The following is a 22,126-nucleotide window of genomic DNA, read 5'->3' on the forward strand; positions in this document are numbered from 1 at the left end:
TACCTAGATGAAAAAAAGTAAATACTTCATGTATCTATTTTGACTCAAAAATTCGTATTTAGATAAAAAAAATGGTATTAAAATATATATTTAAACTATTTTTGAAACAAGGCTTTCATAAAAACTACTTGTGCCTGCATCTCAACTCCCCAGGCCCCTCTGGCCTCTAGTTTTCTATGGGAGTCCACCCTTTTCAAGTAATATCATCAGATGATAGAGATTATGCAAATGGCAGCCTCAGTGCGCGACTCCAAAGATTTTTTTTTTGGGTGGGAATAAGGCAAACAATAGTGATGATGATAATTCAACATGGGAACTCTAGGTTGATCAAGTCAAAATGTTTCCAAGCTCATTATGATAAAAAGCATGCTTAGCTGAATCATCCCGCTGAGCAATACATCATCCGGGTTTTGAAAGTTCAGCTGCTCTGACCGGACAATTGCGTTGAGGCTGCCACTTGCTGGTTATCATCATCATCATCCGTCCCAAAATATCGGTCACCAAACTCACCCATACCAGGGACAACACGGAAATCTTCGTTTAAACCGATATCAATCTCAGATGTCACAATCTTTATTCTTGGGAAGCTTTTGCACACTACATGTACACCCTGAGGTGCCTGGTGATTAAATATAAATTATTTTAAGAGTCACGAGAGAGAGAGAGAGAGAGAGAGAGAGAGAGTGAGAGAGAGAGAGAGAGTAATCTATTCAAATCGGCTTGTACCAACAATAACTTACAGATATGAGATTAAGAAATATGATGTTGGACTCGGGTACACCCTTTTTTATGAGTAACGAAATAGCTTGAACAGCTGAATTGCCTGTAGAATAGTTATCCTGATGTTAAACGACAGGATTATAACATTGAGTTAAATAATAATGTCCAGAAAAAGCTACTGGCTCTTAGACTCTGTGACTAAAGTCATCAAGCAAGTGAACCAAATGGTACTCGAAAATGAGAAACCGAAGAACATGGATGAATAACAGGAGATGGTTATCAACCATGAACAGAAACGAACCTGTGCCTAGGATAGGATCCAGTAGCAAAACATGCCTCTCTGAGATGTCTTGCGGTAATTTTTCATAAATAAGCTATTCAATCATTGAAGCATGAATGAAGTGAGAAAAGAAGCAAAAAGAAAAAGAAAAAAACGAAAAGAAAACATAACTTTTGGCATCTGGAAGGCAATTGAGTGTACAAACCTGCTGACCATTGTCACCTTCCCTGTGAATGAGTATCTTGCCAATCTTTATACCTTTGCAGCATGCTCGCAAAGCGTTCTCCATACTCTCACCACTAGAAGTTTGGTTTAGTTTCAGGATATCAGTGTCTAATGGTTTAAAATGTTCAAGCATGGAGTGAGTATGTGGTACATATATCAATAATTAATAACCATGACAGATTCAAATTCTACCGGAAAAGAAATCACAATCATTTAACCACAGTAAACTATGACTGAATTAATTTTAAGTTCGCATGTAAATGGAATATAAAATGTATGTATGGTTAACTCTTATGAAATCACGACAACGTAATGAATTTTCCACCAACAAAGTCACCACTGATCAATTTCTGACCGTCCCTTCCTATGATTTAGCTCTTTAGAAATACAAACACCTCCTTCAAATATCCCCAAGAAAGTTCAAAATCATGCAAGCCATGAAATAATGATCCAGTGCCTAATATTTGAGACCAGAGTTATACCTCCTAATAACAGAAACACCACATAACCTTTTACAGAAATCCACACCTGTATATACAGACCCTGCATCCACGATAGCACCAATAGTAATAATTATGACCTAAGTAGCTTTGGGTAAGAAAATGAATTTAAGAACCATGACAACTTAGAACATTACAGAAGCAACTTGCAATCATCCATGCTAAACTCTATTAGGAAGTCGAAAATTCAATTCTGGAGAACTTAAGAACCAGATGATGTCAGATAACAAATTTATACCACCTTATCTGACAGACAAAACCTTAACAAAGCGTAATAACGATGCAGCAAAAAGAACATAATAATGATGTGATAAACCAAAATAAAAATAATATTTTTCATAATGCTCAGAACTAGACATAGTAACATCCACTTACCAGTTGGAGTGATCACTTGCTTTTCTGTAAAAGGCAGATGCCCCAGCCCATGTTCAACAACCTAGAAAAGATTATCTTAAATGACTGAGAAACCAAAAGGGATTTTTTGTGCCATTACATTAACAAAGACAAAATTGCATCTAAACCAAAATATAGCCACCAGACGAATCAACCGATCAGCGTAAAAAACGAAGTCATGTTTTGTTGTATGAGCATCACGAATGAGGGTATGCATGCCACGTATCTGCATAAATAATAAAAAAAATCATGTTCTTTTAATAAATGTATATGGATTTTTTTCAAGTAGCCGATTGGGATCAATACATGCAGAAAAAGTATTACACCCTTAGTTAATTGAAGAAAACAAATATGTCATACCTGAAAAGTTGACAGAATGACATATAAGTTTGGGTAAATTTTACAGAGTTCATGCTGGCCAAGCTTTGTCCTTATATGTTGCACAATCAAATCAATTGCTACATGATTATCTCCCCCACGAGGAATGATAATATCTGCGTACTTTTTTGTTGGAAGTATAAAGTCATCGAAAGCAGGCTTCACAAATTTTGAATACTGCATTAAAATTTAAATGCATATAAATATCGGCCAAAAATAAGCACCTCAAAAAGAAGAGAAAGCTGAAACACTAGAGAATGATAATATAAAAGATAATAAATTATTGTTCCTAATATTTCTTGTATCGAGGAAACAAATTTATCACGCCCATGTAAGTGGTGAATAATAGTTGGACCTGATCAAGGACGGCACCAATATCTCTGCCCATCTCAACAGTATCCCGCCTTATTCTTCTCGCCAGACGTACATCAGCATCTGCAGTGAAAATTTTACGTGTAATAACTGCCCAGTTTGGTAGCAACATTTCATTGTTTACAACAGAATTTAGGTGACAATTTTTTTAAAAAGATTACATGCTAGATATATGCAACGTGCGAACAGATGTGGTCAGCCAAAGAACTGAGAAAAAAATTCAAATATTTAACCTGAATCAACAAATATTTTCATGTTCATCAACTCTCTGACCCGAGGATCATGAAAAATGAGAATCCCTTCCAAAATTATAACATCTGAAGGATTAACCTGCAGAAACATTATGACCACTTGAATTTCTACACGTCCAAAAACAACAAATATGACCTGAAATTATAATTGAATTCTAGGTACTTAACTAAGGGCTGTGAAAGACATGCCTACTATTATAAGTTTGGGTAGATTCTACATCCACCATTTATTAGAAGACGTTAAAAGCTAGGACATTGTTTATATGAACAATTATAATTGAATTTATGTACTTAAGAAGGTAAAAGATGATCTAAAAATTGGAGTCAGTGTATCATGTTAAAGAAAATATTTTGAGGAACCCTTCAACCAATAGGTGTCCATATCCAAGATATAATAACCATGGGTCCATGTCATTTTAACATGCATTTGAACATTGTGAGACCTTACCCTTCTAGAAGCAAAAATATTACTTTTATAACTCTTGAAATCATAGTTTGGAATATCTACTGCTCGGTCATGCCTCAAGTTCTCCATAGAATCTAATAATTTCTCTGTGTCAAATGCATCTGAAGAAAGGAGCAACACTGCGTCAATAAAGTTCAAAGCAAATATAAAGTGAAATCAAATGTCTTGTGCATAAAACATTCACATCCCCTAAAGATCAATTGGTGAAAAGATGCGGTTGGACGGTTGCTCATTAATAATAGGCAAATTCTCTCAGAACATTTTAAATATTTCAAATTTTAGCAGATTTGCATAATAGAAAATGCCTCAAAATTCAAAATAAGACAAACTTCAGGGATTACCCTTGTTACCGAGACAAAACATAAAAAACACTGTTGAACATAAGGTGAAGATGAAGAGATACAGTATGAGTTTGTGTTGAATAATAAGCACAGAAATTAAGCATGTCAGCGTTTTCTTAATATTTTGGATCTCTGGTATAGAAACATTCTCACCAGGATGGTCAAAGTTGTATTCATGAACCCTAGCAAGTTCCTCTTCGGTCAGATTGTGATAAAAGGAATCCTGGCACATTGTTCATGTTAAAACTGTTACCAAAACCTGACCAATTGTTTTCAGCAGTGCAGAAAAGAATAGTTCAGATGAAAATGCTGAAAATTTCCTTCCAAAATGATATTCAAATGACAACAACCAACCCTCTCTCTGTTTACTATGTACGAATAATGACCAAAAAATTCATAATCCGCTGATGCAGAACCAATTTAAGACAGGAAGAAACCAAGCTAGGTCAACAAAAGAACCAATAGACCGAGTGAAACATTCAGAAACTCAATTTAAAGCGAAATTAAGTAGAAAATAAATTCCAGAACAGGAGAAGGGGAAGACTGCATTTCAAGTTCCATACACCTTGCATAGCTTCAATCGCTCAACTTTGAAAATTCATGTAGTTAAAACTTACAAGTTTACTTTGAAGATTTTTTAACAAAATCCAGATTTGTAACTTAGAATTTTTTTTTACCTGATTAACTAATACTACACGCTGATCATGAAGTTGCTGAATAATCATATCGCAGACTGTAGTCTTACCAGATGCTGCTCCTCCAGCAACTCCTAACTCAAAATAACAGGACAGGTTAGTTAAAAATGGAAATCGGAAAGAAAAATAACTCATAATATAATATAAGAAACCAATGTAATAACAAAAGTATAAAACTAGTACCAAATAAGTACTAGTTCAGTTCCTAACTGTATGTAGTTTCTGAACTATAATTCAAACAAATTGAAGAAAAGTACATTATACACAAGGAGAGTGTCTCAAGCACAGTGAAACTAAATGATCCATCATTTGTTGTTTGGATTGGGTTGGGGGGAGCTCATGCAGCCAGCATGTGTTTTTCCTTTTTCTCAGCGTTCTTATTCTAATATTTTCACCAACTACTTTTAATCAATATTCCATCAAAAACAAAGTGTGAGTAATAGGTTAACAACCCTTGCTCAAACTTACCAATAACAAAAGGTTGTTTATGCACACTTTCAGCACCCGCTGAGGTTGTAGGCTTATCAATATTTCTCGACTTCAAACCTTCCATATGGAACCCAGAAAAGTGGACCCCAGAAGATGCCTCTATCATATCCTCGACTGATCTAGAACCCATATGCTAATACCTGTGCATAAAACTTACAAGTGAGAAAACAAGTGTATGAGACCATAAAAGTAAGATAGATGCTAAATCCAACATGGATACCGGCTTAACTCAATCGTATCTTATTATATTTTTCTTTTCCTTTCAGAGAAGGAAAAAAATTCATAAATGCAGCAAACCCCCTTCACTTCACAGGGAAGCAAGGTTCTCTCCATATTTACACATGAGAAATCACCTTCAATCAAGTAAAACAAACCACATTCCAGTCCCATTTCAGAACATTCATTTGGAAGCAGAATGATGGTGGAAAAGAAGTCCAGTAAAGTTCCTCTCTTTCTTACTACAATTAAGCACAACAAATCATGTTTTCAAGGAATTCCAGTCAATAATAAACAGTGAAAAACAAGCGCAGCCATTTTGGTATTGCCACGTGAATCAATTTCTCACACAAGATAATAGAGCAATACCCAAACACCATTTCAAGTGAAAATTACCAAGAAATGAACGGGTTTTAGCTCCCAATTATAACATAATACTCCAATAATGTAAGTTTTCTATCTACTCCCTTGAAAATCACTGATGAAAACTACATCTAAAACCTTCGGAAAGAACTAAGAAACCAGTAATAACAAAAATCAATTTAACATTGAATTGAGATAAGTTAATGCAGAAAAAATGAGGATCATTGAATAAAATTACCTGATTTAATAGACTGCTAAGAGAGAGAAAGAGAGAGAAAGAGAGAGTCAATTTCGAGGTATTTATGCAGTTTAAGAATGAGGGAGACCTAAGACTCCCCATATAAATTAATTAAATACTGTACTTTTTTTCTTACCTTTTTAGTACTTTTATATAATATATTTAAATAAAAGGTAAAGAATGTAAATGATATCTAATTAGATGTTATTTTATTAAATTATTCATTAGGTTTTGAATTCGTATTTTTTTTGTTAAAAAATAACGATTTTGAATTAAATGTTAACTTGTTGAATGTGATATGATAAAATTTGATCATAAAATCTCAAATAATTATTATATCTCAATCATCATGTTAACGTCCAACTTAAACAATCATCAGTTTTTAACGGAAAATGACGAGTATAGAACATTATGAATAGTCGGGTGACCATTTTATAACTTTTAATAGTCGGGTGACCCATCAAAACAATATAATCAAATGATTATTTTATAACTTTTAATAATCGAATGATTTATTATAAGGTAATATTCTATAGTCAGAGACTATTTGCATATTTTACTCTTAAATAAAATACTTAAATTTACTATTTGCATACGCCCAACTCAAAAGTATTATATTTCAAACATTCTTTGATAAATATATTATTTTATGTAAATAATTTTTTAATATTTTAGATAAAGAGTATGTTTTAACTTTACAATTATGAGATAATTATTTTAAAGAAATATTGAAAGAATAATTTAGGGTATACTAATTTTAAGTATATATATATATATCAAGTTTTGAGATATATAAGATATTTTTAATATATTCTTTATATTTATAGGGGCGGTAGATAATGTCGAACCACGTTAAATTTTACATTTATACGTAATATTTTCTATGTTAATCCCGTTTTTTATTTTTCGAATTATAAATCTTATCAAATGATTTCAGAGTTATAATCAAATTATGTAATTTAAAAGTAATTTGTTGTTGCGGATTTTATTAATGATATTGGAAACATGTAAGAGTAGTTTTTGAAATGAGTTTTCAATCATAGAAGAGTAAATTTCAATTGGTCTAACAATATTTTAATGAATATTACATGAGAATTAAAGTTGTTGAATACTTGATGATGAAGCTTTAACGAATATGTAATTTATGTAAGAATAGAAGTTGTCGAAGATTCAAAAATTAATTTTCTAATAGAATGTGTCAGGGGAGATATCGTTAGATATTAACTCAAATTCTAATTAAAAATTAAGTTGAATTTTGTTGTAATTTTACTGATTGAAGGTTAATTGATAATCACGTTCATTCAATAGGTAGTATACCTTAGCCTTTAGAATTATGAGAGATAATTATTTTAAAGATATGTAATTATATTATAGTCTTTACGATTATTGAAGTTTATGCATAAATATTTTTGTAGGATACGGAAAAATATTTTATCTTACAAAAATATTTTGAAATATACCAAGTTTTGAAATGTATCATATTTTAGTACTATGTGATATTTATGTTTATAAACCGCTTCGATCATTTTTCTTTGGCTTAATACAAAATAAGATTTCAAATTATGTATCGAAAAACGTTTTAGTGTCTAAATTTTTTCTAAAAGTATGTCTAATGTTTCAAACGTTATATTTTTAGGTGCCCGGACGTTAACCGCCATTAAATATCCGTTAAGTGACACATGTCACGTTCTGGCAATTTTGAGATTGTTTTAAAATTAAAAAATAAAAATATTTTTTGTTTTAAAAAAACAATCAGTAGCCCCGTGCTCCCCTTCCCCTTATCCCCTTCAATAGGTCGCTGGCCAGCCGACAGTGGCTATCACCGCCACCACCATTAGCACGGTCGATCCCTCAAACCTCGTTGACCTTTTGTCGTAACATGCCACTGTTTATCGTAGAGAAGCATTCAAAATTTCGTCAATTTTTAAGCCATTGCCTTCGTTTTTCCTGGATTTTGGTCGATTCTAACGTCCACAAGTCACACCGTTGACACTATTTGAACCATCGTGCAATTTCATCAAAACTCAACCGTTCGCGACGACGATGATGGTTGACGACCGTTTGGGTTAGGAAGTTGAAATTGGAATTAGGGATTTGGATTTTGGGGTTTTAGATTTAGGTTTTTCCACAGTAAGGACGACGATTGGCAATGGGTGGGTGACCGTTTTACGATGACAATGATGGTCGGAGATGGCCGGTGGTTGGTAATGAGAGATTTTAGTTTTTAGGGTTTTTTTTATAATTTTAGTAAAAAAGATTTTTTAAAATAAATTAATTTTTAATTAAAAATAACATTTTTATTAAAAATAAAAAATAGACGGCGGATACTTAAAAGTATAACTGATAAAACATTAAGCACCTATTTTTAATGAAAAATTCTTTAGACACTAAAATTTTTCGAGACATAATTCGAGTACTTATTTTTTGTATTAAGCCTTCTAAATTTTGTGTGCTTATTATGTTTATGCTCTTAAAAAAAACTTAAACTTTTATTATATTATATTTTTTTTATCAGATTATATTTTCTTTCCTTAGGTTGAGAGGCAATCTTGCATGAGAAAACGCCATTTTCCCCCACAGAATATCCAACCAGGAACAGAACGAATAAAAGAGGAAAAACCCAACAAAGTAGGTCATTGGTTGCAATGGAGCCTATGAAAATTTTATGTATAAAAGGATAACTGACAACTACCCTTGAACCCCAGGGTACCTTAAAACCTAAATAATGTGTGTATAGCAATTATTAGAGTCTGTCCATGTATGTTAAATAACAAAATCCAAGTCATCAACAAATTGTTTCCATTGAAGGATTAGTGATTTTAATCGTTAATGTTGATGTCCGTAAACCATTTATTCTTCAGTGACTGTCAGCTTCTGGTTGTTCTAGATTGCTAGTGTTTATTACAGGAAACATTATGGTTGGAGAATTATGGAGCTAACAATTCTATAAATGTCATTATTGGTGTAAAGCAATGGACGTTGCAACTATTGTTGGATGGATTTATGATCACATTCTTCGTCTTCGTCTCGTATTTCTCTTTGATTCGATAACGCTATTGAAACGGCCTGGATAGAAGGGAAAGTTTTGACCCTTGATGAAAGTGAGGCAGCGGAGTTAGATGGAAGAAGGTTAGCTCTAGTGGGGAAAATCATAGCAGACAAGCCACTAAGCAAAGGGGGTGTTCAAGGTGTTTTCAAGTGTGGAGAGAATTAACCGTTACCGAGCTATCCGAAAACACCTACTTGTTCACCTTCAAAGAAGAAAGGGAAGCTGAGCAAATCTTGGAGGAAGGGCCATGGTCAGTGATGGGCTATTGCATATGTCTGCACCGGTGGCAACCGGGGCTTTCTCTCAAAGAGCTAGATTTTTCACAAGTGGCTTATTGGGTACAGGTGCATGGCCTGTCATTGGACCAAATGAGCCCCAAGAATGCGAAAAAGGTTGGTGATCAGATCGGCAGGGTGTTGGAGATTGAGGATCCCATTTCTTCACATGGAATAAGAAGGGGTTTCTTCAGGATTCGGGTACTAATAGATGTCAGTAAGTCACTCCCTTCAGGGTTTTGGGCATCCAGAGCTGGAAAATCTAATATTTGGGTCTCTTTCAAGTATGAGCATTTAGCAGATTTCTGCTACAAATGTGGCTGCGTTGGCCATGTAGATGCTCATTGTGTCAAGGACACTGTGATGTCCATTCCCGATCCTTCATTGCCGAAGTACGGTCCATGGATGCGCGCCAATCCTAGCGTCAGTTCCGTCAAGGCCTTGGCTGATATGGAAAAAGCCCCTCATAAAGCCAAGTAGGTCAGTTTTTTTTTTAATGAAAAATGTAGCTAAAATTATTGCTTTATGTTGATCAGCTTCAAGGAGGTACCAAGCAGCAGAGTGGCTAAGGCAGATGGATCAAGTTGCATTAGAATTCCTTCCCAAAGACCCCACCGGCGAAGAATTTCGCCGTGCACTTTACAACTAGTACATTCTTTGCAACGTTCTCAACAAAGTCAGTGCTGGTGCTGTTCCTAAGGTACAGTGTGCTTGAACTAGTAGTATCATTTCTCCCTTGAACTTGGTATCAGAATCTGAATAGTGATTCTTTGATATTTTTGAAAATACAATACATGTAGGTGGTGAAAACTTCTCTGTCTTCTAATCAATTAACGGAAGAGGTCGCGAATCAGGTTTCCGAGAACATGAGGAACTTTCTAGCCGCAGTTAAAGATAAGCAGCTCCTGGCCTTTGGAGTATCAGATTTGGAAAAGGTTTCGATTTTTTTTTAAAATGTTGCACTTTACCTGTAATTCACATTGACACCAGAGCTATAAACCTTGATTAAAATGTGCAGGGTGGCTCAATAAATAAAGTGGTTGATTGCATTCTATGTCTGAAAGGATATCATTAGTGGAAGAAAGCAGGTGGAGTTGAGGATTGGAAGTATGGTGGAACCGTAAAGATCAAATCCTCAGCGAACGATTTATCGCATGCCTTAACAGGCTCTGCAATCGAAAGACCTGAGGATGAAACCGGTGAAGAATTGGAATTATCGAAATATGAGCAGCTATGAGACTTTATCCAGCTCTCTAACAAGGCCTCCATTGAAGAATCCGAAACAGCCAATGCTCTAACATTCCTTTTCGATCGCTTCGGCCTTTGGATTCTCGAGGCTTATCTTACAGATTACATGGACGAAGGGTTTCCCTTGAACGCAATGGTAGGTAAGATCTATCATATTTTCACTTCACATTTCTTCATAGCAAGCAGCAATAAGTTTGTACTCTTGTTGTATGTGATTCCATATGATGATATGCATGACTCACCCAGTCATTGTAGGTGATTGATTCCTTCCTCAGCAAGGTAGTTAATGACTTCTCAACGCTTCTAGTTTCTAAAGAAATCAAGGTGGGCATCGTATTCTTACTTTTCGAGCATAAAATTAATAACAATGCTTATTTGGTGTGAGGATATTGATATCTTTACCTTATTTACAGCTTGGATTGTTCTTGAAGAAATTGCTGCAAGCTGTTGACTGTCCAGTGTCCAAATCTGATTTCATAGAAGCTACCTCAGAGTATATAGACAAACGAAGCAACCTGCAGGCAGCAACTGATGTCTCCAAAGCCTTAATCTGTATTGGCAACAATGAGGTTATTCTCAATAGTGTTTCTCGCTCTTCCGGCCGTGTCGAAATACTTTCCGATCTTATACAGAGACATATCGAGGTGAAGAGCTCCCTCCAAACTACATAATTTTAATTCAGAATTGCAAGATAGTACCAGTTTTAGTTTATAACTCCTGCAGCTTCCTTTTGTGGGAACTTTTAGGATCTTAAATTATTTTTCGGCGAAACACGATTAGAAGTTCGAAGGTTTCATTCATCTTGGGAGGTAAACATTAAAAGATTAGGTAAGGGTTTCCAAGCTTGTCACCATTAAACCACACCTACAATCAGAATAGTACATTTTCCATTGACTGAAATCACCTTGTAGTGTTACCTTAGAGGATCATGTCAGAGATCTCGAAGTGGCATCTTCTTCTTACCTCATGATCCTACAAGAAAATCAAATGCTGTTCAATGAAGTATTAGACCTCAAAGGTGCATAGTCTGTATTATTGGTATTAAAAGCTAAATCGGAGTACTCTCGACAGCCGGTGCACTTATTTCTCATGCTTTTTTCATGCAGGAAAAATAAGGATATACCGTAGAGTAAGGCCCTTGTTACCAGGAGAATCTAAAGATCAATCGACCGTGGACTATATCGGAGAAAACAGAAGTATCCTCATTGTCAATTCTTTAAGAAAAGGAAGCGATTCGAAAAAAGTATTCTCTTTTGACAAAGTGTTTGGACCAAGTTCTTCTCAAGGTTTTTTCTCGAGTTTCTTCTTCCGGATTTCAATTTAACTTGAACAATCTATTCCATGGATGCCAGAGTATGAAAGGTTTTTTACCTTGAGCTAAAGGTGATCATTCATGTTCTGCTTTTTGTGCAGAACAAGTATACACATTCAACCATTGATCAGGTCCATACTTGATGGTTACAGCCTATGCATCTTCGCATACGGCCAAACTGGATCGGGCAAGACATACACCATGGTAAATTAAATGCCTTCTGATGATATTATTGTCTGCATATTGCTTGGATAGATGTATAAGCATAAACATGTTACCGAACTTTCTGTGTATTTGATAGAGAAAGGTACGACTTGAACACGAAGGAGACATGGGGTGTGAATTTTCGAGCTATATGCGACTTATTTCAAATATCGAAGACAAGAGCAGAGGTCATTGAGTACAAAGTTGGGGTCCAAATGGTTGAAATCTACAATGAACAAGTGAGAGATTAGCTAGTTAACGATGGCCCTACTAAAAGATATCCTTTTGAATCTTGTTTTCTATCTCCTTTAGATTTGGATTTGCTTTCCCTTCAGGCTAAAGTTACCTTAACTACTTGTTACATTAGATATATATAACAATACACAATTGAATTACCTTACTGTCCCGGATGCAAGTTGGGTTCCGGTTTCAAGTACTCAAGATGTTCTTGATCTGATAAGAATCGGCCGAAAGAACCGTATTGTAGGTCCAACCGCGTTTAACGAGCGAAGCAGCCGTTCTCATAGGTAGAATTCTATCCAGGAAAATTGTGTTAATCATGTTGAATACGCTTGTTAAGCATGGTTTCTGTTTTTTTTTTGGATAAATCAAGATTTTATTACCCAAAAATGGTAGCAAGCTGCTTACAAATAACAGTTCAATCAAAGGAACAAGAAAGGGAGCAGATTACAGCAAAACTAGGCTATTTCCCAATGATTACATAAAGCTATGTTTCTGCTATCAAATCTATTGAAGTTTCTATTACATAAAGTAGTTCTTACCATCTCCTTAATAGCTTTTATAATATATGCTTCGGTTCTGCAAATTCCTTTAAAAATCCTACGATTTCGTTCCTCCCAAATGGTGTAATTAAAGGCGTTCCATGAGAGCTTTAGAATGCAAGACAACAGAGATTTACCTTTCCATGTAGAGGTAGCTCATTCCAGCAAATTAGTCCAGTCCGAGAATTGTTTGTTCAAACCAGAAAGTTGAAGGATTGATTTCCAAATGGAAGCAGACTTCGGACACTCGGCAAAGAGGTGGTTCCTAGTTTCGGTTGCTTCCGAGCAGAACATGCAAAGATCGTTGGTGATAATACCAAGTCTTTGCATTCTGTCCTTGGTGGGTAGACGGTACAAAATAACCATCCATGAAATTATGCTATGCTTCGGGACATGAAGAGGATACCAGACTAGTTTATGCCATGCGACTTTAGTGTCTCTAGGACGGATCTCTTCCCAAATCTCTTTAGTGTTTTTTACTGCTGTTACACGCACTATTTGAGCGACATTTCTGAGCTTCAGCATTCGCTTGAAACTCCAACTAGCAGTTTGCGGTTCTTCCATGGTCTAGAAATCATGATGCCTAATTATGTAGTTATGAAGCCATGCTATCAATAGAGAACCCTCCCTCACTAGTAATTTCTTGATCAGAAAAATTAGGCAGGTGTTGTTCCAGGACTTGATATCCTTTAATCTCAAGCCTCCTTCTGATTTCGGTTTGCAAATTTTCACCCAACTCACCCTTGCACCGACAGCCGAAGTGTTCGATCCTTTCCAGAAAAATCTGGAGCATAATTGCTCAATCTTATTGATAATGGACTGTGGTAAAACTAGTTGTCTACACCAATAATTAGCAACGCTGTAGAGAACCGTCTTAATAAGCTCAGCCCTTCCTGCATAACTCAATTTCTTCCTAGACCATTGGTGAAATCTGCTCTTTATGTTGTCTAGCAGAGCTTGGCAATCTTTATCGGTAAGCTTTCTGGTGACAAGAGGTACCCCAGGTATCTAACAGGCAGCCTACCTTGTTTAAAACCAGTATAGCTGATGATAGAGTCAAGATTATGAGCCAAAATACCAGTAGTGAAGATCTAACATGAATATTCAGCGTTGAGCTTCAACCCTGAATATTCATAAAAATAGTCCAAAACAAAAATGACTCCATAATTACATAAATCGCTAGAGTTCCCACGATCTACGTACTGAACGCTCCGTTCCAAAACGCGGTACGAACGCGTTCCGGATCGTTCGAAAATCGCGATTTGGTACGAAAGCTTCTACGATCCAAAGTTGACCATCCAATCGACCCAATTGATGTTCAAATCGCGATTTGAACCCATCGATTCATCGTTCTGAACAAATAGAAACCAGAAAGGATAAATGAAGGATCTCACTAGGATCCGATTTGGTTGCCTCACTGGTCACCTTGAATGTGAAGGGTCTCACGCATCTTCGATTATGGAGAGAAGAGAAACCAAAAAGGAGAAGAGAAACCAGAAAGGAGAAATGAAGGGATTGAGAGAGAGAGAGATGGCAAAATAAGAGATAAATTGAAAATGGAAGTGGGAAGACGAAGAGCTTGGTTTGTTTTTTAGTATAAGAGTAACTTTTATGTTAAAACTATATTTTATTAGATTGAATTTTGTTTGTTTTATTATTATTATTATTATGTCAAACGATCCAAGTCAGGTAATTAAGAGTATGCCGGTTGAGCTTTTGTTTTTTATTTATTTTCCTGCTTTGTTTGCTGGAAGTGGGAAGACAAAGAGCCTGGTTTGTTTTTTCCATTAACATAAATTATTGATTCTTTATCTTCTGATTTTAATTACTATAAATATTTAAGTTAGTCTCACAGCACAGAGCCACAGACAGTGTCGATTACCTGATTACCTTCATACAGTGTCGATTTCCTTCACTAAGCAATAAACTCTTCTTTTCTTCTTCAATTTCTGTTTTTTATTACTGCAAATCTGCAATGGCATTTGGCCAGAATCATCGAAGAGATAGTGAGTATGATGAGAATGAGATTGGAATCAGTGAGACACAAGGTTACATTGACCTTGATGATGATGTGCAACAAACAACAACAGCAAGTGAGGGCAGTGGCAGTGGCAGTCATTCAGAAAAAGTAACCGAAAAGAAGGATCCTATTAAGCCACTCCTTGATGAAGTAACCTTAATTGGTGCAGGAAATAGCAAGAATGCGGGAGGTGATAAACAGTGGATTTGCAAACACTATAAAGGCAAGTACACAAGTTCGTACACTAGAATTCATGTTCACTTCTTTGGAGCCCCATTGGGAAAAAAGGCTGAAATTAGAAGATGTCCTGTTGTAGCGAAAGATCGAGACACTTACGAACGGTTGCAAAAGAGGGTGAAAGATGCCGAGAAGCTAGGAGTTTCTAAGTCGTTAAAAAGCTCTATAGTTACAAAAAGACATAATTTAAGCTCTAAGAAACTGTTAGAGCAATCTTTTTCTATAATGGAGAGAAGCGCGATAGATTTAAAAATCGTGAGGGCTTTATGTGCAAACGGGATCCTGTTTAACGTTTTGCGTAATCCACAATTTTGTGAAATGATAAATGCAATAAGAAAGGCACCTGAAGGTTATAAAGCGCCATCTAGCGAGAAAGCAAGAACCGTTCTACCAGATGAATGTGTTAGAGATGTGGAGAATGACCTAACACCATTTAAAGATACATGGTACTCACAAGGTCTTTCTTTTGTATCTGATGGGTAGACAAACATCAAACAAAAACCCTTAATCAATATTCTTGTTTTGAACAGTTGTGGTTCTATGTTCATGTATGCCGAAGATTTTTTTGGGGTGGAGAAAACGGGAAAAGCAATTTCTGAATTTCTGATCCAAGCGATTGAATCTGTCGGCCCAAGTAATGTTCTCAGTGTCGTCACAGACAACGCAACCAATTTCAAACTAGCGGGAAAGGAAATCGAAAAGGTATACAAGCATATTTTTTGGTCACCATGTTGTGTGCATACATTAAACCTGATTTTTAAAGACCTTGCAAATGCGTTTATTTGGCTAGAGGATACATATAAAAAAGGGAAAATGATTGTCAAATATTTTTTAAACCATGGACAAGCTTTATCCATTTTTAGAGACAATTCTAAGTTAGAGCTACTAAAGATTGCCAAAACCCGTTTTGCCTCTCACTACATTTTGTTGAAGAGGTTAAACACTTGTAGAGAGGCTCTTTCAACAACAATTGCTCTAAATTCATGGAGATATTGGGAAAAACAAGGCGATGAACATACTAGAACTATTGCACAGCTTGTTGTGGACACTATCAGAGATGATGATTTTTGGAACGAAGTTGAAAACATTCTAAAAATCACGAAGCCTATTTTCTTGATGGTGAAGTTTTGCGATGGTGAAGGCCCAAAAATGGGCAAAATATATGAGAAGATGGATAATATGATTGGAGAAATCAAAGACGTGATGAAGGAAAGTATGTATGCATCTTATTTCCGTCAAGTAGAACAAATTCTATTGAAAAGGTGGGAGAAAATGAACATACATTTACATTGTTTGGGATTTGCTTTAAGTCCTCGATTTATGACAAACATTTTCTTGCAATGTTAGCATCGGGTGGCATACGAAGAAAAGCACCTAACCTTGATAAGAGGTTGTACAAGGTGTCATGGAAGCTTTTAGTCGCATTGCTGAAAATAGAGACGAGGAACGGATGTTACGAGAACAATTTGCCATGTTTCACATGAAAAAGGGTCTTTATTCATTACATGCAACTCAATTGGATACGATTACTATGGAAGCAATTGACTGGTGGTCTACTTATGGCGCAGAAACACCGAAATTAGCTGAAGTGGCGAAAAAAATCTTGTCACAGCCTATAAGCAGTTCTTCAGCCGAAAGAAATTGGAGCACCTATTCCTACATTCATAGTGTGAAGAGGAATCGACTTAACTATAAAAGGGCGGACAAACTTGTTTATGTTCATTTTAATATCCGCTTGAGTTTAAGGTTTTCTGAAGCATATAAAGAAGGACCACACAAGAAGTGGGATATGGATCTCGAATCTACAAACTTGGAAAGCTCAAGGATAGAAGATATGGTGTGGGAAGATCTGGAGGAGGATGAAGACAACGATAATGGAAAAGGAAAAAAAAAGGTGGAGTAATTTTATTAGTTTTATCATGTCTTTTAAAGTTTCAAGTTTATTCATGACTTTATGAGTTTATGTAATTTGTTTTGAGTCTTTTGACTTTTGAAGTGTTAAATTTGTTTTAAACTTTGAAGTATTGAAGTTACTGAATGAAATCTATAGTATTGAAGTTACTCTAAGATATTTGAAGTCTTGAAGTTACTTATAAAATTTGATGTAGAAAAATAGCAACCTAAGAAACTGGTACATCGTATCAATTCATATGGTACATCGTACCGGAGCGATCCGAAATGAGTCTACCTCCCTCGTATCGAATTTTAGGGACCTAGCGAATTACGATCCCATTCCACGTTCCCGTATCGGAGCGTACCGCGATCCATGTAACTATGCTCCTAAAACAGAATGAAGGTTTCCTTTGCAGAAAATTAATAAGTCGTCAGCAAATGACAAGTGGGTGAGTTCTATTTTCTTGCATTTTGGATGGAATGAAAAAATCCCTCTGGAAGCAGCGTTATTGAGAATATTAGAGAGCATATTCATAACCAGAGCAAATAAAATAGGGGAAAGTAGATCTCCTTGTCTTATTCCCTTTGCGCCCTTAAAAAAACCAACCAAGCTTCCATTGAGAGCAATGGAATATCTAGCATCCGTAAAGCAAGAAACAATCCAATTGATGAATTTAGAAGGTAAATCCAGAGCTTTAAGAATTGCATAAATAAAGTCCCAATTAATGGAGTCAAAAGCCTTTTGAAGATCAATTTTCAGTGCACACCTTGGTGATATGAACTTCCTCCCATATCTTTTAACAATTTCTTGCGCAAGAAGGGTATTATCAACTATACTCATTTCTTTGACAAAAGCAGATTGATAGGAGCTATAATCTTTGGCACTTGATTTGTCATTCTATTGACAAGAATCTTTGTAATGGTCTTGTAAATAATCGAACAACAAGAAATGGGTCTGAAGTCGGAAACTATGCTAGGATTTGGCTTTTTTGGAATCAAAACAATAGTGGTTGCATTAAAGGCTGGATAAATAAAAGATTCTTGAAAGAATTAATTTATTGCCTTAATAACATCATTACTAACCACTGGCCAACTTTCTTGAAAAACAGATAAATAAAACCGTCCGGTCCGGGAGCCTTGTCATTGCCTTGGCTGAAAATAACCTCTTTAATTTCATCACTAGTAGCATCCTTGACAAGAGCATCAGGGTCTACAAGTGATGAGATAGGTTGCATAAGACCTTTAAGAAGTGTAGGAGAGCAATATTTAACTTCTGGATTCTTGGAGCCTAAAAGATTTTTGAAGAACTCAAGTATTTCCGAGGACATTTCATCAAATGATTCAAGTCTTTCCCCCCGATTGTTGACAAGAACCCTTATAGTCTGCCTCTTGTTCTTAGTAGCAATTACTGAGTGAAAAAACTTTGTACATTTGTCACCCTCCTTTAGCCAATGCATTTTAGCTTTTTGTTTTAAGAACATGGTCTCTGCTTTTGTTAAAAAATTGAACTCCCGTTGCAACTCGAGTTCTTTCTCCAAGGAATCATCACCTCTTAAGGTAAGAATTTGCTGCTTATCAAGTTCTTCTTTTTTTGTCTAGTTCTAGCCGATATGTCACTGAAGTGGTCTTTATTGAGCTGCTTAAGGCTAACTTTGAGACGTTTAAGCTTTAGGAATAAAGACTTCATTGGATTACCTTGCATTGCCATATTCCATGATTGGCTAATAATGTTTAGAAATTCTGGATAAAGAGTCCAACAGTTGAAGAATTTGAATGGTTTGGGTCTATTTGAATGGGCCTCTTTGTGAAGATCAACCACTGCCATACAATGATCATAAGGACCAGGTGCTAAGAATTCCACAAAGGAATGAGGAAAATATTCGAACCATAAAGGATTGATGAGAATTATGTCGAGTTTTCGAGCAAGGTAGTTGTCGCTTTGTTTGTTACTCCACGAGAAAGTAGGACTAAAGAAAGGATGATCTTGTAACTGTAGATCCTGAATGGTTTCCTGAAATTCTAATATGTCAGAGGAAGTGAACATACCCATAAGCTCTTGATCAGAACTTTCATAATTATTCAAGATAACATTAAAATCACCTCCCAAGAGCAAAGGAAGGTCACTATAATTAGAATCAAGATGCCGGAGTTCTTGCCAAAGTTGTCTTCTAATAATGCCATTATTACTACCATAGAGTGCAGTAATAATGAATGGAGCGCCATTAAACAGACCTTTGACAGTGATACTCTGATCCGTAGCTTTACATAAGGAGAAATCCAAACCTTTTCTCCACAAAAGCCATATTCTGCCGTTCACTGCAAAATCATAGTTGGTGAGAACATTCCAATTCTCAAAAGTAGTAGCTAATAATTCATCTGATTTTTTTAATTTCACTCGAGTTTCCATCAAGCATAGAATATCCACATTATTCTTGGCTGTCCTTTGAAGGACTTGGCCTTGTTTAAGAGGATTATTTAATCCTCTTACATTCCAAAAAGAAATTATCATTTTTCTTTGGATGAGGGCCCCGGATCCCCTCCTTTACTCCTTATTGAAGAACCCTTAGATTTATCAAGATGAGACTTCTTTTTTATTTTGAGTTCTTTGATCAATCCAGCAACACCAGAAGTTGTTATTCTAACTTTTCCCTTGATTTTCTGAGGTAGGGTGAGTCTCATTAATGTGTTTAAAAGCTCAAAACGGTTTTTGGACCCTGTTTCATCGTGAGCTTTAGCATGCCTTCCTCTATTCCTTTTATAAAGGACTGGAGGAGCAGAAATTTATTCTGCAGAGTTTCCTAGCTGAACTGGAATTTTGGAGTAATCTTCTTCATTAGGATTAGTATGAGTTTCTTGATCATTACCCGTAGAAGAGACTGGTTTTAAGGGGTCACCCAAGGCATCAGATTCGATTACAGAGTGATATGGCTCTAAGGAAGAATTATTCCCACCTTCAATATCCTTTGAAGATATGTTCAAAGAAGATTTCAGAACAGCAGACGTTGGATTTTGATTATCTTCAGTGCAAGCAATTTCAGGATCCAGGGGGGATGGAGCGGCAAAATCTTTTTTCCTCGAAACCATTGTTGGGGCTTGAGGGATATGAATTTTCTTACATCCGTTAATACTATGTCCAAATACATTGCAGAATTTGCAACAAGGTGGCATCCACGGTACTTCGACAACTATCGAAACTGTTTTACCATTGCTAAGAACAACATCAACAAGCTTAGGAATAGCTTCAGACGCCCCAACTTCAACACATATTTTTGCAAACTCTAACCTAGATTTTGAGGCGGTTATAGAATCCATTGAAAGGGGGTAACCTATGGAACTAGAAATATAGCTAAGGCCTTCGCAGCTAAACAATTCAAGGGGAACATTAAATAAGTGTACCCATATAGGAATTCTTGACAAATCAAAATGCAGCTTTTTCATGTTTGGTACCCATTTTCTAAGGATTAAAGGTTTGTTGAAGATGTGCCAAGGGCCATTCTCTAATACCCAATCCCGAGCATTTCTGAACTAAACGAAAAAAGGTAAGTGTTGTTACCTGCATAGCTGATCTGTACCTTGGCTCCTTGCAAAGGCTATCTCCGCATAGAATCGATAATCTGATGCAGAGCAGCACCAAAAAATTGCCCAACAAGCGAAAGACCCCATTCTTTATTTCCACCTTCGAACACTTCCGGCGGCGGATGAACAGTCAGGATCCAATCTCGGGAATTTGGGGAAAATACTGTAACTGAGTCCCAACGGAGCAAGAAAATAGTTTACGCCAGTCCCTCAATAGACCGTACAAAGCTTTGAACAGGCTGATGAAGAGAGTGTGATGGAAGATCTTTGAAGAGAAGAGAATAACGGATCAAGTATTTGTTTAAATTGTTATATTTTTGTTTAAAATTATGTAGGACATTATATCGTAGTGGCATGTAACAAGAATATGGTTTATGTTTGCATCCTTCTTTTCATCAGTATTTTGACCGTTCACGTTCACGGAAAAGAACTGGTTTCCGGGTCGATTTTCAAAGGCTCCCTTAATTTGGTGGACTTGGTCGGGAGTGAGAGAGTCGATAAATCGAAAGTTCAAGGCGACCGGGTGAAGGAAGCTCAATATATAAGCAGATCACTTTCTGCACTAGGAGATGTCGTCTCAGCTCTTGCACAGGAGAGCACACACATTCCTTATAGAAACAACAAGCTTACAAAATATTACAGAATTCTTTAGGTACATTGTTCTTTTATGGTATTCAGCTTTCTTCTCCTTATTGTCTTCGTTGTTTTCTCGTCTCGTTTCTTCAACATTTTAATTTTGTATATGATAGGCAAACATGCTAAGACTTTAATGCTTATACACATAAGTCCTGAACCTGACGCCATCGGAGAGACAATTAGTTTATTGAAGTTTACCGAGAGAGTTATTTCCATAGAACTCGGGCAGCTAGATCTAACAAAGAAACCGGCGACATACTGAAACTAAAAGAAGAGTTTAAGTTTCCTTTTCCTTTAATGGATGACATTCCTTTGGCTTGTTTCCAAAAGCAACAAAATTTTGTTAAGTATTTCTTCCATCTACCTTAGATAACAAGCCTTAAGCTGGCATTGGAGAAGAAAGAAGCTGAAGTGGAACAATTAAGGAGCACTAAGCCATCTCAAAAGACAAAAGTGCTTAGATTTGGGATCTCTCCCAAGCCTAATGCATATCAACGGCTTAATGATGGTACTAAAAGCTCCGAGGTAACCGAAACATGATACCGTATGAAACCGAAGCATTCCTAGATGTTAATGCTAGTGCTAATATATTATTTTCATATGTGATTTGCAGGACAGAACTGTTTCTTCTGCTAAGCAAATGAGGACGAAGTTTACGTCTTCACTTACAGGGAATGTGCCAGACGTGAGAGCGGCACGTGCTGGAAAGCCAAGGTCACCTATTGCTCGTGTGAGGAGATATTTATCTGGTGATAAATGAGCCTTGGGTAGAAATAAGGTGAAGTTTGATGTAGTTGAGAACCAACCGATGTCGAAAGCAGTGCTTCCGGCTATAAAGCACACGACACTAAATCGCCCGTCCTGGTTGTTAGGAAATAAACCGAGTACAAGTAATTTTCCAATAACCAGATTAGTGAGAATGCAAAATAAAAACGGAAAAATAATACCCGAAATTGATAACGGAGTT

The 22,126-nt window shown here is 36.1% G+C and overlaps 1 protein-coding gene and 1 pseudogene across 2 annotated transcripts; one reads left to right on the plus strand and one right to left on the minus strand.

Annotated features, from left to right (window-relative positions):
• Nucleotides 1-144: 144 nt before the first annotated feature.
• On the minus strand, nt 145-6,003 carry LOC120126342 (uridine kinase-like protein 3). 2 transcript variants are annotated; one of them, XM_039144557.1, is made up of 16 exons: nt 5,928-6,003; nt 5,090-5,250; nt 4,604-4,695; nt 4,080-4,149; nt 3,568-3,686; nt 3,102-3,198; nt 2,852-2,931; nt 2,479-2,673; nt 2,261-2,344; nt 2,101-2,161; nt 1,708-1,768; nt 1,206-1,299; nt 1,022-1,094; nt 741-823; nt 404-619; nt 145-315 (listed from the first exon to the last, which is right to left on the minus strand). In XM_039144557.1, exons 2-15 carry the CDS (start codon nt 5,238-5,240, stop codon nt 419-421), a joined length of 1,461 nt encoding a protein of 486 aa, XP_039000488.1. In that variant the 5' UTR covers nt 5,241-5,250; nt 5,928-6,003; the 3' UTR covers nt 145-315; nt 404-418. The 2 variants fall into 2 exon arrangements, with proteins under 2 accessions (XP_039000488.1, XP_039000489.1); XM_039144558.1 differs by lacking the exon at nt 145-315 and having other exon boundaries at nt 561-637; nt 686-823.
• A 3,795-nt stretch (nt 6,004-9,798) lies between these two features.
• LOC120126491 lies at nt 9,799-21,919 on the plus strand (annotated as a pseudogene).
• Nucleotides 21,920-22,126: the final 207 nt, after the last annotated feature.

Source organism: Hibiscus syriacus, unplaced genomic scaffold (assembly GCF_006381635.1).
Source record: "Hibiscus syriacus cultivar Baekdansim isolate YM2019G1 unplaced genomic scaffold, ASM638163v2 tig00110458_pilon, whole genome shotgun sequence".
Taxonomy (NCBI): Eukaryota; Viridiplantae; Streptophyta; class Magnoliopsida; order Malvales; family Malvaceae; genus Hibiscus; species Hibiscus syriacus.

Coding starts and splice junctions, on each gene's coding strand:
- LOC120126342 (XM_039144557.1), bottom strand. CDS start 5,240: ATGGGTTCTAGATCAGTCGAGGATATGATAGAGGCATCTTCTGGGGTC. Junction 2,932..3,101: donor GAAAATATTTGTTGATTCAG/GTTAAATATTTG, acceptor TTTTCACTGCAG/ATGCTGATGTACGTCTGGCG. Junction 1,095..1,205: donor AAGGTGACAATGGTCAGCAG/GTTTGTACACTC, acceptor ATGATTGAATAG/CTTATTTATGAAAAATTACC.